The following is a 17,988-nucleotide window of genomic DNA, read 5'->3' on the forward strand; positions in this document are numbered from 1 at the left end:
TAAAAGGTCTTCCATAAAGTTTAGTGTCATAACAACAATTTCGGCCAAAGTTAAAGTATTTTTCAGACATTTTTTTCTTTATACTAAATACTCTCTCCATCCTATAGTAATTGTCCACTATACTATTTTGGGACATCTAACAATACTTGTCTCATTTTATGAAATCCATGGATTATTTTACACTTAGAGGTCGTTTGGTTGGGAACAAGTTATCCCATGATTAATTATCATGGGGTTACCTATCCTGAGATAACTTATCCCACCATGTATATACCATGTATATGTGATAACTTATCTCATCACTATGATATAAATGGTGAATAAGTTATTCCAAATATGACAACCAAACAAGATACAAAACTTTTATCCATTTATCACATCACTATTTTCTTATTATATCACTATTTATTTTTATCTCTCACACCAAATAACCCCTTAGTTCCTATTTTACCCTTATCATTAAGTATAGTCATTTTTATATTATATTTTTAAAAATATTATATTTATTATATTCAATAATTGGGAAGGATTATTGATAGAAAATAAGTTATTACGTATACATGTGAAATAACTTATCTCAAAATAATTAATTTCAAAATAAATTATTTGTTTCCGATCAAACGACCGGTAAAGGTCTTAATAAAAGTGAAAGTTCGGTGGTGCACCAAGGGTCTTTGTTGTGCTGTTTTTATGACTTTTAAATCTTTAACTACTGATCATAGTAAATTTACACCACAATTTGAAAACTAAAGATTTAAAGAATAATACATATTTTTAATGTAAAAATATAAAATTTTAAGGTCTCTTTCTTCTTATTATTTTTTTTATTCCATGTCGATTCAAATTCAAATTAAAAAAAAAAACTTAAATTGAAACTAAGGGAGTATTTATTTCCAACTTTAATTCGTGTCTTTTATAATATTATTCAAAACAACGAATGTTCTTTCTAAAATATTTAAATACAAAAAAAGTGTAGTAAAACTAAAAATAAATATTTTCCCATCCCAATGTTAATCATACATTTTGACTAGTTATAAATTTTAAGAAAGAAAGAAATATTTTTAAAAAGTCATAAATATGTGTATTGTTGTAAATCATATTATTTAAATAAAAAAAGTTAAAAGTAAAATATTTTTAAATATGAAAAAATATCATTTTTCTAAAATAGACTAATAAAATGCATACATGAATTAAGACTACTAAATCATGTTTATTTATATGTCTTTTGATTTAAAGTGATTTGATTTGTGTAAATAAATTTTACCAAGCTCATTATAATAAAATAATCTAAGAAATTTCTAATTTGATGAAAAGAAATTATTTTGGGAATGGTGAAATAAAAGAGAATTGGATTTAAGGAATTAAAAGAAATATTCAAATTTCTAGAAAGGTTATCCAAGAAAACTTTAAATTCAATTCAATACAATACTATACTCTCCATTTTTCGAGCAGCGTACCCATGGTTTCTCTTTGTGATCGTGTTACAATGGGCTGTATTATTATAGCTCGTGTATATAATGGACCATATTCCATGTTATTATTTCACCTTTTGACTTAAAAGAACCAACAAAACATTGACAATATCATGTATCTCAAATCATATATTATATTTATTTATTTACTTTGAACTTTGTTTATCATTTAAAAAATAATTATTGATATAATATTTATATTAAATAATGATTAATATTAATATTAAAAAATAATTTAAAGAATAAATAATTAATGTTAAAGATAATACATGAATCTCTAATTGTATTTAGTTGAAACTAAGGTCCTATATTTATTTGAAATGGCTACTATTATTTTAAAAAAATACAAACTTTAGAGGTACTTTTTAAAAAAATAATTACAAAATTAATATCTCTTAATGTTGATGCATCGTCACAAGACAGAAAGAACCACAAAAATGATTGTTAATTAATGAGTTTGACTTTTACCTAAAACACATTGAGAAATGTAATATATAAATTAATAAAAGACAAATATATAAATGTGATGTCTTTGGGAGATTCCCTAAAGAGGGTGACCCTTAATTAATTTACCTCAATATTTGTATTTCGAATTGTTTGTTTATAATGCGAGACTAATTTGTATTTTTTTTAATGAAATAGGAAATTATGTCAATTTTCAAATGGAGGGGGTTATATACGATTCTTCTAGTCTTTATCATTCAGTTATCATACAGAATGCATACTGTTATAAATTTAGTGCTTTGAACAAATTTTAGTAACAACTGAATTTTGTGTACTTAATAAATGAATCGTGTATAAATTAAAACAAATGTGACAGCTTGCATATCGTTAATGATAAAATTTGTTCCATATTAAAGATATTGTATATATTAGTGACTAATTTAAATTGTTGTCGGACATATATAAATCATATTTAATTCAAACGAAAATAAGACAAAATACAACTATAAAATTATACCATGACTAAATACAAATATCCAACATTTAATATTGAAGTCATAGACATATGCATATAAAATGTATTTCATACACGTTTCATCCATTCATTATACAAATTAAAAACACAATGCTACTTTAAAAAAATAGTGTATCAGAACTGTATGAAGTTTGTATAATATTTGTCCTGACCTTATAATATCCAAACATTATAGGTTAGTGCATGTCAGTCCACCATGTGTATAATTAAAAACACAGTGTTACAATTTTTAGAACATTCAAAAGAGAATCAAAAGGTGCAATCAACTATTTTGATAACATATTGTAGTATATATCATCAAATACTTAAACAAAAAAGAATCATCCAAAAGTTAAACAGAAAAAAATTATCCAAAAGTTAAAAAAAATAATTTGTAATTCTTAAAAAGTAGAAGGTGCAATCAACTATTTCAACTTTCTAGTCGGTGATATTGGCGTAGAATAATTGGTGGTATCTGGAACATGTTCTTTTGCTATCCGAGGTCCACCACATTTGCTAGGAACCGTACCAGTAACTTCACTTTCACTGATCGCGCCATCTTCATTCTTTGTTTTCCCATAATGCCACAGGATTGTTGAAATCTTTTTTGCCCAAGAAAAGTCAAAAGATCAGCAAACACATTCATGTTGGTACATGAAGACCAGTGTGTGTCTCTTCTTTTCCTATAAAATAAAATTGTGTATACTACATTAAAAGATACTTCATACACATATTATTCAGTTTCATACGAAAATATCATTTTCATACACATATTATTCAGTTACAATACACAAATCATACATAACTTAATAGTTTCACATTTCATACACACTTCACACACATAGAATTCAATTTTCATTCCAACAGTAACCATAGTTCACATTTCACACACACTTCATATATAGTATGTATAAAGAAATGACATAAATTATACACACACAACATACACATATTATTCACACACACTATATACACAATTTTCTTTCCAGCAATAACCATAGTTCACATTTCATAGACAATATTTATAAAAAATATGACATACATTATATTCACATTTCACACACACTGCATACACATATTATTCACACACACTTCATACATATACTATTCACACACACTTCATACATTTATTATTCAAAAAATTTCAGGAGTACCTATACAATACAGAGTATTTAAATAAGATCTTAAAATTTGAAAACAAACTTAATAATTCATATGCATATCAATGTTGTATCATAATTCATACAAAATACATCATTTAAAATTTATAATCAAATGCATAAACATTTCATTCAGATTTGGAATAAAATTTAGAAAAACAAAAATTTGAAAACAACAATAATAATAATGTGATATAAAAAAATAACTATTTTGAGTAATGTGAAAAATAAATTAAATAAATTACTTACCTTAACCATTTTTTTGGGATTTTTGGATTTTGGTAATTCCGGTTCATTCTTTTTTGTTTTTCTTCTTGTATAAGGTTTTGATGTTTCAGCGACTTCAACCTTTGTTGCTTTTTTTGTTTTCTTCTTTTTTGTTTGACCAATAAAATTCGAATCCGAGTCGGAATCAGACTCTGGAGGGGTTTCAACAAGTTTTTTTCCCCTTCCTCTTCTCCCCCCTTTGATTTGCCGTAGTCGCACTTTGGTTTGCTTCATTATTTTTATCTTTTTGATTCTTAGAACGAGATGGACCACCGGTGGCCGGAATTTGAACAGTTTTAGACGGGGTGTTTGAGATAATATATTAAACAATGGAGCATGAGCATCATCAGTTGAAATTCCGTCAAATATGGGTGTCTTTCGTGGAGTTTCAATTTGTTTCTTAGACATGATGATGAATAATCGTGGGTAAGATGGTAATCGATTTTGATGTTGGACTAGATGAGAAAGAATGGAGAAAGTTTGATAGTGGGTTGTGGGTTGAGTCGTGTGGGAGTGAAGAAACGTGTGGGATGGTGGTGTGATGGATGATTGGGTATGGTAACGGTAAACAAGGAAAATAAATCCCTAAAATTGGGTAACTGAAAATTTTAGTTTTTTAAAAAAGGAAGTAAAATCAAATTAATTATCTATTATTAATTAATAATAATAAAACTATAAATAGATTAATAATTTATTAAATAAATATAATTTAAGTTTAAAATAAAATAAAATTTAACTGATATGTCATAGCCCGTAAATAATCTGTTATAAGCAAGAAATTTTTAAAAAGTAGATTTAAAAACCCGTAATATTTACTCTTAAATGTGTATATGGAGTGATTTTTCCCTCAAAAATGATTATGATATATGAAAGATGTGGTGGAGGCCAATTATAAGAGGAATTAAGTATTATAATTCTCAGCACATCCTCTAACCAAACCTCTATAATATTGTAAATTCTAATTTAATGAATTTGGAAAACTATTTTTAAAAAAAAAAAATTCCTATTAAACTTTGATTATGAAATTATGTCAGACAACTTTGGCAATGTTGACATATCGACTACTACACAAAACCTACCTTATATATATCCTAATTGCTTCTATCCACCTTCGCTTTTGCCATATTGGTGAAATGTGATTGTTGGTGAGTAATTTATGACTTATTGATGAAATGTGATAGTTGAATATCTTTGTCAAATTGTGTGGAGTGTGTTGTATAAAGTTGTGTATAAATACTCTGACATATTAAGGTATTTTATAATGATGAAAAGGATTTACGCCGTTTAAATGGTGGATGAAGACGTTGATAAAAAAAATGTGATAAAAATTTGTGAATTGTGACCGAAAACTTTGAAAAGAATAGTGATTTTTAGTTATTCAAGGAAGTAATAATATCGATGATGGAATATATAATTTTTTACCAAAGTAAGCCATTATTTAAATCAATTCACCAAAATAATATGTTTTTTTGAAAATTTACAAAACTAGTATAAACGTATTCCTGAGTAACGTTTTAGGCTATATTTTATTTTAAAAAATTCTGATGCATAAAATATATGGGCTGATGACGTTAAATAAAGAAACGTTATTGGTGGTAACGTTTTAAGCATAAAACGTTACTGTTAAATACGTTTTATGATCCGTTACTCGGAGGCACGTTTTATAGCTAAAAAGTTACTCGCAGTAACATTTTCTTTAAAATTCAGACATAGACTTTTAGTTTTCTTAGTACGTTTCTTGTTAATGTATCAATTACTTTTTAACTGTTCACGAATTTTAATTGTGTTAGTATCCTTTCAATTAGTTGTTGTCAGCTAACTTCAATCCAAGATACCAACAATGCACGACGTTTATTTTTTCCGTTCTTGTCCCTTTTGAATAAGCTATGTTTGTGAGCATAACCATGTTCTATTGGATTTTTCTTGTGAAAATCAAATGAACTAAAAAGTATAAAACAAATAAATAAAAGTGATGATTTTTCTTTCAATTTTCTCTCAAGTGTTCGATAAATTATAGTGATAAATTACCACCTCAAATTAATACCCTAGCGAGAGAAAATTACTCTCGAGTTAGAAAACCAACATTATACATGGAGAGAATACTAAGAAAAAGGAGAGTAAAGAACCAATAGGCAAATGAATATCGAAAACCATCGAGAATCCTAATAATTAGGATCCAAATAGTGAAATTTATTTGCTCTAAAAAAATCAAAAAATTGTTAATGTTAATACAACCATTTAAAGAAAAATATTTTTACAAAACAATAATAATTATTAATTAATTCTCAAAGTTTTAAAATAAATTAAATTAAAATTTACCTCAATAAAAAAAATTAAATTTAATAAATAGAGAGAGCTGATATTTAGAAAATCTTGAAGTAACTTACTTGAAAACAAATGTTGGATATATATATATATATATATATATATATATATATATATGGAAATTGTGGGTGAGACAATGACCGAAAAATCGCATGACTGACAGTAAAATATTTCTATAAATTATTTCTTGAATACGTAAATTTTTTCTGCACTTGTAAGAATTCAAAAATTCTTTATATGTGAATATTTTAATTTCTCCACTTTTAGAATTATTAGATCCTTTCAACTAACACAATTAAAACCCGTGAACAGTTAAAAAGTAATTGATACATTAACAAAAAGCGTACTAGGCAACTGTCTGAATTTTAAAGAAACGTCACTGTGAGTAATGTTTTAGCTATAAATCGCGCCTCCGAGTAATGAATCATAAAACGTATTTGGCAGTAACGTTTTATGCTTAAAATGTTACCACCAATAACGTTTCTTTATTTAACGCCGTCAGCCCATATATTTTATGCGTCAGAATTTTTTAATAAAATATAGCCTAAAACGTTACTCAGAAATACGTTTATACTAGTTCTGTAAATTTTCAAAAAAACATTTTATTTTTGTGAATTGATTTAAATAATGACTTACTTTGGTCAAAACTTCTCGATGATGATGGAGATTGTGATGGTGTCTCTAATGTAAAAAATGGAAAGAGGTTGGGTGAAGCGACAAAGCGAAGAGTGGAGCGAAAAAAATGTAGTGCTGACACATCTAAAACTTGTTAACTTTGTAGGGTGTGTTTGGTATGAAGGAAAACATTTTTCGGAAAATGTTTTCCAATTTTCTCATGTTTAATTTGATTGGGTAGAATGTTTTCCAAATTAACTCATTTTCCTCAAATTTAAGGAAAATGACTTCCCTTCAAAAAATTAAGGAAAACATTTTCCAAAACTCTCTTCCAACTTCGTATTACAACTTTTTTTGATGAAAAAAATAAATTTAATTAAAGCTTTTTTTTTTTTTTTAAATATTTTCTAACTTTAATTTTTTTATTTTTTTACCCCACCCTCACCCCCTACCCCCAGCCCCCTACCCCCTAAAAAAATTAAGTTTGTTTTTAAAAAATATATTCAATTTCCAATTTTTATTTTCACCCAACCCTAACCTCGACCCCCCACCCCAAAAAAGTTAAAAAATTAAAGTTTTTTTTTTTAAAAAAAAATTTCAAATTTAAATTCTTATTTTTAATCCCACCCACCCTCACCCTCGATCCCCCTCGCCTGGCCACCCCCCACCCCCACCCCCGGCCAGCCCCCCACCCCACTCCCGGCCAGCCCCCCACCCCCAAAAAAATTAAAAAAATAAAGTTTGTTTTTAAAAAAATATTTTCAAATTCATATTTTTCATCCCATCCCACCCTTGACCCCCCCCCCCGTCCAGCCCCTACCACCACCCCCTTCCCCCAAAATTAAAGTTTGTTTTTAAAAAATATTTTCAATTTCAATTTTTTATTTCTACCCGCGACCCCCTCCAAAAAAAAATTTTAAGTTTGTTTTTAAAAATATTTTCAATTTCAATTTTTTATTTTTTCACCCCCCCACCCACGAACCCCCCCCCCCCCAAAAATAAATAAATTAAAGTTTGTTTTTAAAAAATATTTTAAATTTCAATTTTTTATTCACCCCACCCCTACCCGCGAACCCTCCCCCCCACCCTCTCCAAAAAAATTAAGTTTGTTTTTAAAAATATTTTCAATTTCAATTTTTTATTTTTTCACCCCCTACCCGCGAACCACCCTCCCCCCGCACACACACATCAGCCCCCACCCCCTCCAAAAAAAAATTTAAATTTGTTTTTAAAAAATATTTTCAAATTCAAATTTTCATTTTTTTACCCCATCTCACCCCTCCTTCCCCCACACACACATCAGCCCCCACCAAAAATATTTTCAAATTCAAATTTCATTTTTTTACCCCATCTCACGCCTCCCCCCCCCACCACCCCACCCTCCCCAAAAAACTTTAAGTTTATTTTTAAAATATATTTTCAATTTCAATTCAAAAATTATTTTCTACTCTATAGTAAAAATAAAAGATATTTTCTCAAAAATATTTTTCATTCATAAATCAAACACTGATTTTTTTTTTTCCTAAGAATATTTTCTACTCACCAACCAAACATGAGAAAATAAGTAAAAAATCTACTTGTTTTCCAGGAAAACATTTCGAGGATTTTCCTCCATACCAAACACACCCGTAATTACATTTAATTTTCAATAGCCCCAAGGCAATGGGAATAAAGTATAACTCCTAGATATAGACCAAGGTATTGTTAATGGTGATATTCTCTAATGTAACAAAACAGAATGTACCCTTTAGTCTTGGCCAGGGGAGGATTTAGGAAGGGGGTGGGGTGGATTTAACAAAACAGAATGTACATCTCTTAAAACTAGTTGAAGATTTAGTCTAGTAATTAAGGGAATGTGAAAATTCCGTGAGGTCATGTGTTCATGACCTATTAGCCTCATAATTAATTTTTCATTACAATCATTGACATCCCTTAACGAAAATTTTGGCTCTGCCACAACCAACTAAAGATGAAAATTAACTCTTCCATGTATCATTATCGTACAAGTCATCATTGACTTGAAAGAGGTACATAGCAACTTTTGTTAGTGATAACAAAAGAAGTTTAACATGTAAAAACTAACTAAAAGCTCAATCATCAAACAAATTAAACATTGAACTTAGCCAACAAGGTCCTCCTCCTTGTGAGTCTCAATGGTAACATTAGACTTTGGGTAAGCAACACAAGTGAGCACAAATCCTTCATCCATTTGTCCATCATCAAGATAACTGTTATCAGACTGATCAACACTTCCAGTAGTAACCTTTCCAGCACAAGATGAGCAAGCACCAGCCCTACATGAGTAAGGAAGATCTATCCCTGTTTCCTCAGCCCGGTCAAGAATGTAGACATCATCAGGACAATCAAATTCAAAAGGTCCATCTGGTGTAACAAGCTTCACTTTGTATGTAGCCATGCAAGTAATCCTTCCACTTCTACCACTTTTAACACCAAAGAGAGCTTCACCAACATTTGGTATGGCTTTAAGGCTAGTAACAACAGGTTTTCTTGGCAAGAAACAAGTGTTAACTATGGTGCTAGGAATAGTGGCCATTTTATTGAAATCTTTGGTTTGGTTTGGAGATAGGAGGATAAAATAAGGGAGGGGCTTGTGGATATAGTGTGCTTTCGAGAAGGGTAAGGTTGGTTTATCTTCCACGTGTCAACATTATGTGGCTAGTATTTTATCATGTTGAATATGAAGTTGTTTGGAGAAATAGTTGATTGCAAAAAGACTCGTCACTTAATTTTTTAAAACATAAAAGATTTGATATACTTTTTAATTCTGTCATTTTAGAGTTGATATTCTTCGTTATGAAAGGGGCTTATATATACTCTTACTGTTATATAAATGACCCGCATATATCCTTACCGTTACAAAAGGAGCTTACATATAACTTCATGTAACAGAAGTAAAAAAAAATAGTTTTAAATTTAATTTTTTGACTTTGAATTTTAGAAAAAATCATGTAGGGGTATATATATGATCTTTCTAACAAAGTTCAAGGTATATTTTAATCTTTTTCATACAATTTTTTTTTTTGACTTCTTTGATTATCATTATTCGAGTTTCTTGGTTTTTTTTATTCCATATTGTAATTTAGTTTGTATTTTAAAAAAATGGGGAATCTATTATAAATTTTACAAGAAAATTAGTGAAACATAAATAAATTTGACCATCAAAATAATAAATTTAAATTAGTTGTTGAAACAAAAAAGTAAAAAAAAAAAATATGTGAGGAGGATCGATTATATTTTTTTTCAAAAAAATAATTAAAGATTAAATTAAAATTAATTTTTTCACTTCTGTTAGAGAAAAATGTTATATGGGAGTCATTTGTATAACAATAGAGATATATATGAGCAACTTTTATAACGAGGGATCTATCAATTCTAAATGACAAAGTTAAAAGATACATCAGACCCTTTTTCTCAAAAAGGAAAGTTAAGAAATTTGTTTTTATTAAATTTTAAAAAATTTAAACCGAAAAATCTCTGAAAATTCAAAGATTTGGATAAGGATTTTAGTTACACTTAAAAAAAGGTTTTACGCACTTAAAATATCCAAAAAAAATGTGATTTAACAACGAATCATTTATTTGGCTAATTTTAATAACTTGAATAACTTGCCTATTTTATTCACAATACGTGACAAAGAAAAGAAAAATTCTTGGCAATTGATTTGGAAAGAAAAATTCTTTTTCCTCCATTTAATTTTAGGAAATTAAACACGTGAGGAGCGAAATTAATTTGATATTTGATAAGTGGGTAAATTATCTAGATAGATTTTTTATCATTTATATGTGTCTGGGTGAAACAAAGTGAAAAAATGTGCAAGAAAAAAAAGCTGAAAGTAAGCAAACAATTCGTTGTCATAAATTGATGGCATGCCGACATGTGCATGTGGTGCCACATCACTATCATTCGGCTCCTCTCCATTTTTCGTAAATTCTTGTTTGAATGTGAGACACATCGATAAGAATTGATGGCTAAGATTTGATTGATTAAAATAAGATTCTAATTATAGTTTAAATAATTAATACTTCATAAAAGAAAGTAGTAATGTCACAATCATAGCAATATACTATCTTGTCCATAAATATATTATAAAACCCTTCTCCTTTCTATTTTTTTTTCTCTACGAATGTTCTGTTTTTTTTTTAATTGAGTTAATCTTAGATCTTTAAAATTGGTTATCCCATATAATTAATAGCAAAAATACTCACAGGAAAAAAAATATAAAAATAGAAAATATTTTATAATATATTTTGGACAAAATCAAACAGAACATTCGTAGAGAAAAAAGAATTTTTTTAATAATATATTTATGGACAAAATAATATATATCTATGATTGTGGCATTACTATTTTTATGAAATATTAATTATCTAAATTATATTTAAAATTTTATTTTAATCAATTAAATTTTAACCATTAATTCTTACATATGTCATGTGTCTAACATCCAAACAAGAACTTAGAGAAAATGAAGAGAAAAGAAATAGAGAGGAACCGGGTAACGACAATCGGCACAGTTAATAGACCGCACCTCAAAATAGAATGATGGTTGAAAAACCCAATTATGCGATGACGCAGTGACTCCAAATGCGAAACCGCATGTCATCTATCACTCAGCACAAATCAGAGGTAAAAAATTATAATCACAGACAAATTTTATAGCTCAACAACATATATCGCTAATTTTATTTAGCTATGATTTTTTTTTTTGGCTATGAGCAAATAGCAAGGATTCGTGATGATGTTTATAGCTAATTTCAATTTTTAAAATAATGATCAAAGGTTGTCAATGAGAGGACGTGTTTTTTGTTTCCTGCCAAGTGCTTGGAGCAACCACTATTTAGATACCAATTTTGTTGCGAAATTTTCTATTTTCAGAATCCTTCTTGAAAAACTTTCTAAACTTGCGGACCAATATAACCATTTGCTCATTATCAGTGTCCGAATCATGTTGTGCGGTCTTTAGAATTAGATTGTGTTCCGTTCCATATTGATGTTTTGATGAATTAACAAATTATAGAATATTTAGTAGAGCGACCTGATCCCTCGAGTTCAAGTGTAAGTCATTCAAGCCAAGTCGATGCAGTGCAGCTGTAAAGCTACTACGCCTGCTGTGGTAGGTGGGCAGACGGTAGATGTGCACAACTCTCAACCAATGACATACTACTTGATTGTTTTTCTCCATCTTATATTGGACACTTTGACACGAAACAACCTGATTTTTGCAATCAAGAGTATTCAAAGCAAAAATCATCTCTCTTAAGAAAGTATTATTCTCACAAGAAGCAAGGGACCTGATCGATGAATCTACAATTATTTGAGTTTAGTGTCTTATGCTTTAATATTGTAAGATCTATTCCAACGTTATAACGGAACATAGATCGTTTTAGTTGTAATCGTTCTCAAGCCAAGTTCATGGATAGAGTTAGATGTGGTGATTTTTTATTGAAATCTATTTTAACTACTGAGTACAAGTCATCATTGACTTAAAAGATGAAAATGAACACTTCCATCATTATTCGTACAAGTCATCATTTGACTTAAAAGAGGTACATATATAGCAGCTTTTGTGATAACAAAAGAAGTTATTATATAAAAACGCTAAATGCTCAATGATCAAAGAAACATTGAACTTAGCCAAGCTCCTTCTCCTTGTTAGTATGAATGGTAACATTAGACTTTGGGTAAGCAACACATGTGAGCACATATCCTTTTTTTATTTCTTCATCATCAAGATAACTGTTCTCAGACTGATCAACAGTTCCAGCAATAATCTTTCCAACACAAGATGAGCAAGAACCAGCCTTACATGTGAAAGGAAGATCGAGCCCGGTTTCTAGGGCTCGGTCAAGAATGTTAACATTATGAGGACAATTAAATTCAAAACTTCCTTTTGGTGTAATAAGCTTCACTTTGTATGTAGTAGCCTTGCAAATAATCCTTCCACTTGTACCACTTTTAAGACCAAAGAGAGCTTCACCAACATTTGGTATGGCTTTAAGGCTAGTAACAACACTTTTTCTTGGGAAGAAACAAGTGTTAACTATGGTGCAAGGAATATTAGCCATTGTTTGAATTCTTTGGTTTGGTTTGGACTTTGGAGATATGAAGACAGAATATGGGAGGGGCTTGTAGATATAGTGTGTTTTGGAGAAGGGTAAGGTTGGTTTAACTTCCACGTGTCAACATTATGGCTAGTATTTTTTATCATGTGGAAAATGAAGTTGTTTGGAAAAATAGTTGAAAGCGAAAATACTGAAATTGGTTGAGATTTCGCCATTTAATTTTTTAAAAGGAAGTTAACGAATTTCTTTATTAAATTTTAAAAGATTTAAAGGGAAAAATCTCTGAAAATTCAAAGATTTGGATAAGGATTTTAGTGATACTTAAAAAAAGGTTTTATGTACTTAAAATATCCACAAACATGTGATTTGCGAACGAATTATTTATTTGGCTAATTTTAATAGCTTGCCTATTTTATTCAAAATACATGACAAAGAAAAGAAAAATCTTGGAAATTGATTTGGAAAGAAAACTTCTTGTTTTTTTTCCATTTATTTTTAGGAAATTAAACAAGTGAGGAGCTAAACTATAAATATCACTACTTCTATTTAGCTATGAATTTCTTTTGGCTATGAGCTAAATAGTAAGGATATGATGTGCACAACTCTGATCAACCAATGACATACTATTAGATTGTTTTTGTCCATCTTATATCGAGCACTTATTGACAAGAAACAACCTAATTTTGCAATCAAGAGTATTCAAAGCAAAAGTCATCTCTCTTAAGAAATCATTATTCTCACAAGCAGTAAAGGACCTGATCAATAGATCTACAGTTGTTTTAGTGTCTTATGCTTTGATATTTTAAGATCTATTCCAACGTTATAACGGAACATAGATCATTTCAGTTGTAATCGTTCTCAAGCCAAGTTGAGTTAGATGTTGTGGTTTTTTATTGAAATCTATTTTAACTAGAGGTAGTTGATATATTGGACATAGGGTTATTGTTCTGAGTCTTGTAATAGAGGTGTTACACCCTTTGCTTTCTCAATCACCGTGACTTTGGATTCATCTGTATCGTGTCCAAATTTATATCTTAAATTCACCTTTTCGTAATAGTACTACACATCCTCTCGAAATCCTTTATACGCCTCTACTATAAGACTAGTTAACTTTGTAAAATTTCTATAGCCCTAAGTCTATGGAACCAAATTTAGTATATTAATGGTGATTCTCTAATGTAATAATAAAAAAAAGAGAATGTGACAAGATGAGATAGACTCCATTAAGTCTGGTTGGACATATATTACATTTGCCATCTATGCATGGAATGTCAATGCCATTTCATTAATGGCATATAATTTACATATAGATGTGATAAGTGCTTATGCTTCTAGATGTTTTGATGATCTCCTCACAAGTGCAGGGACCTGGTCCTCTGCAGAGTATGAATACTTGTCCGGTTGTCAAAATGTTGTACAACTGTAAAAACTGTCCGTGTCAGGGAGTTGGTAAAGCTGCGGAGTACTTCACCAATCAGAAGCGACGAGGTTGTTTGTATGTTGGGTAATAACTCTTCATAGTATATATCAAACAACAAACAACATGATGCATTCATTCATTCAAAGAGAGAAACTTTCAAGCTTCAAAGCAACAAGGGATCTGATAGAAGTGCTTCTATTGCTTTTTTGTACCAGCTGTATTTTGTTTGCTTGTAATAGTGCTTACATTGTAGGATTCGTTTCGTTGTGATAAGAAACATTTCAATTTGTGTGAATCATTGTAAGTTATGAGTTAGAGTTAACTTGGTTCTTACTCTAAATCTATATTAATCGGGATAGGATTAGTATAATGGGTAGTGTGGCATCTACTCTAGCTCGTCTAAGTAATAAGAGGTGTTACTTAGAGTTGGGATTAATAGGCTAATCTCGATTTGTAATTGGCTTTTACTTTTGCTCGAGAAGATTAGTGAAAAGCAGTTCTAAAAGTCCTGGCAAGCCAGGTCGTGGTTTTACTCCCTTGAGCAAGGAGGTTTTCACGTAAACTCTCTTGTCAATTTTTACTTTTCAGCACTTGTTCTTTACTATTTTAGTTTCAACTGTGCTGAAAACCTGGTCCCATTGACACTGGTGGTCGCATACATTCCAACAAGTGGTATCAGAGTAAGTCTTTTCTCTCTGGTTAACACCAAGAAAAGGAAAGATCCTGACGGAATGGCCGCTCCACCTAACATGGAGGAAGGACAGTCTTCGACCAGATCACCTCGATTCAATGAACAGTAATATGGATGGTGGAAAAATCGTATGCATGATTCTATCAATGTAGAGGACACTGAGTTGTGGGACATCATTCTTGATGATCCTTACATTCCAGTCAAGGAAGTGAAAGATGGAGAGACCACCACTACTATGGTCAAGACAAGAAAAGAATACAATAAAGCTGATATGAAGAAAATTGAAAAGAATTACAAAGCCAAGAAGATACTAGTGTGTGGGATTGGATCGGATGAGTATAACAGAATCTCTGCTTGTGAGACAGCCAAATAAATTTAGGATTGTCTTGAAACAGCTCATGAAGGGACCAAATGAGTTAAGGAATCAAAGGTTTACATGCTTACCACCTAATATGAGAATTTTGTGATGAAGGAAGGTGAAACCATCTTTGAAATGAACTCATGTTTCACTTCCATCACCAACGAGCTCAGGTGTTTGGGCGAGCCTATTTCCACTTACAAGCAGGTCCGCAAAATTCTTAAGGTGCTTCATAACTCTTGGGAAAGCTAGGCGAATGCTATAATAGAGGTGAAAGACCTGATGACTCTTCCCATAGACGAGCTGATTGGGAATCTTCAGACATATGAGCTAAACAAGAAGCAGGGAACAAACATAAAGGAATGAAGGAAAGAAAAATCCATTGCTCTAAAAACTTCTAAGAATGAAGTAGGCGATGAGGAAGACGAAATGGCCTATATTACTAGGCGATTTCAGAAGATCATTAAAAGGTAAGGAGTTTTCCAAAAGAAGGCTTCCAACAGTAGGATCGCCACGGCAAGTGATCTGTGTCACAAGTGCAGCAGACCTGGTCGCTTCATGAGAGACTGCCCCAGTCAGAAGCAAGAAACTCATGACACCAGAACTCGTAAGAGGGACCTGGTCCCAGACCATGCTCGAAGAAAGGCTCATGTTGATCAGGTAGTCAGGAAGGCACTTGCTGTTTGGGGAAATGACACTAGTGAGTCAGAAGAAGATGATGAGAATCATGAAAATGTCTCTATGATGGCGATTGAAGATAATGAAAGTATCTTCAACTCAATTTTCTCCTTGATGGTGAACTCCGATGATGAAGAAGACTCAAATGAGGTAACTCTTCTTGACTTAAAAAATTATCTAGATACTCTTCATGTCAAAAAATTGAGGAAACTTGTTTTTCTTCTCATTGACTCCATTGTTAAGCGAACTGCTGAAAATTTGTTGATGAATGAGAAAATAAGTATGCATGAAAATGAGAACTCCACTCTCATAGATCAAGTGTCTGAAATGAGCATTAGAATAAAGATCTTAGAAACTTGTGTCACTGAGACTAGTGGGGAACCTGGTCCCTCAGCAAGTGGAAAGAGAAAACTTAGTATCTTTGAGGAAGAGCTGGAAGAAAAGCTAAAAGATTCTGAGTCTAAACTTACTGAATCCCTTGAAATAAACTCCTAACTTAGAAAGGACTTGAGCAGGATCAATGAGGAGTTAAGCCACTCCTTAAAATGGGTTGACTCCTCTAGGATGCTTTCTAATCTGGCTAATCAGGGTTTCAATGGTAAGAAAGGGTTAGGATACAGACCTATAGAGCCCCCTTTCAATCCCCATAGTAAGTATGTGTCTGTATCTGATAATCTCTTGTGTACTTATTGCGGTTGAAACGGCCACTTGAAAGATAAGAGTGAAAGTCTGAAAAGGATCAAAGATATCCATATAAAATCTGTCAAATGCATAAACAATGACAAAAAGGGAAAAAAGGGACCTGGTCCTCATTATCATTTCAGTAAGAACACCTTGCCTCCCTGGCCAAGAAGGTTTCTTATCAAGCCCTTTGATGATTATTGGGAACTCCAATTGAAGTGGGCTCCAAAATCTAACAAGTAACTCTTATGCAGAAGAGAGGAATGAGTCAGTGTTGGTACATGGACATCGGATGCTCAAGGTACATGACTGGAGACACTTCCAACTTCCTCTCTTTACAAGTACATCAGGGCGGTGGTATGTCTTTTGGTGGTGGAAAGAAGGGTTTTATACTCACTACTAAAAAAACTGATAAAAGAGACCTAAGAAAAGAGACCTCAAAAATAGGTCGCTAAAAAGAGACCTCATGAGGTCGATTATATATATAAAAAATTTAGTATAGACACTTATTCTAAAAGTTATTTTTGCTGCTACTTTGCCTAAAATATGCCATCTCACGAGGTCTCTATTTGTGAAAAATAAAATTAGAGACTTCCTAAGGTCTCCTTTTTTTAGTCAAATTTGGTCAATAATATTTAAAATAAGAGACTTCATGAGGTCTCTTATTTTAAAATATTATTGAACAAATTTGACTAAAAAAAGGAAAAAAATTAAAACAAAAGGCATTATTTATTTTTTAACTTGGCGCGTCTCTTTCCCACAATTTTATATCACCTAAAAAGCCCTAACTTGTCTCTATCTTCCACGATTCTGTAGCTTCAGAGACGATATTGCCTCTCCGTTGAGCCTACCACCGGCCACTCACTCACTCAGTTTGAAGCCCTAGTTCCGTCGTCGATTCGTGAGAACTCCATCTATCAATTTTGAACATGTATTTTTGAGCTTTTTCAGTTTTTAATTTGAAAAGTTGGAACAAATGCAGATTTTTTTTCATTTTTTTCTTGATTGGTTGCTTTCTAGTTTGCTCTTTCGTGAAGAAGAATGAAAAAAAGAAAGTAACATGTTTTTCCTCTTCTTCAATGACAAAAAATACAGTGAATCATTTATGTTTTCCAATAATAGCATATACATTTCGGACTGTAGCTTATCAAAATAGTTCTATGTACTGTAATAATACCACCAATTAGTGAGAGTATTATACATGGGAACTGTAGCTTATGTTTTAGTTTATGAAAAAAAAACTTTTAAAAGAGTTCTATGTACTGTAATAATACCACCAA

At 30.9% G+C, this 17,988-nt stretch overlaps 3 protein-coding genes across 3 annotated transcripts in view; 1 reads left to right on the forward strand and 2 right to left on the reverse strand.

Annotated features, from left to right (window-relative positions):
* Positions 1-17,988, forward strand: part of LOC125839970 (non-specific lipid-transfer protein 2-like) — a 554,062-nt gene that overhangs the window by 499,092 nt on the left and 36,982 nt on the right. The gene's annotated exons all lie outside the window — the stretch shown is intronic.
* On the reverse strand, positions 8,764-9,375 carry LOC125839966 (ferredoxin-like). The gene has a single exon (XM_049518929.1). The coding sequence runs from the start codon at positions 9,349-9,351 to the stop codon at positions 8,917-8,919; it is 435 nt and encodes a 144-aa protein (XP_049374886.1). The 5' UTR covers positions 9,352-9,375; the 3' UTR covers positions 8,764-8,916.
* On the reverse strand, positions 12,449-12,883 carry LOC125839967 (ferredoxin-like). Its single transcript, XM_049518930.1, has one exon. It carries the CDS (start codon positions 12,881-12,883, stop codon positions 12,449-12,451), a length of 435 nt encoding a protein of 144 aa, XP_049374887.1.

Source organism: Solanum verrucosum, unplaced genomic scaffold (assembly GCF_900185275.1).
Source record: "Solanum verrucosum unplaced genomic scaffold, falcon-dt-bn FXZP01000177.1, whole genome shotgun sequence".
NCBI lineage: Eukaryota > Viridiplantae > Streptophyta > Magnoliopsida > Solanales > Solanaceae > Solanum > Solanum verrucosum.

Excerpts from the sequence above, each read along its gene's own strand:
- LOC125839966 (XM_049518929.1), bottom strand. The coding sequence starts at position 9,351 with ATGGCCACTATTCCTAGCACCATAGTTAACACTTGTTTCTTGCCAAGA.
- LOC125839967 (XM_049518930.1), bottom strand. The coding sequence starts at position 12,883 with ATGGCTAATATTCCTTGCACCATAGTTAACACTTGTTTCTTCCCAAGA.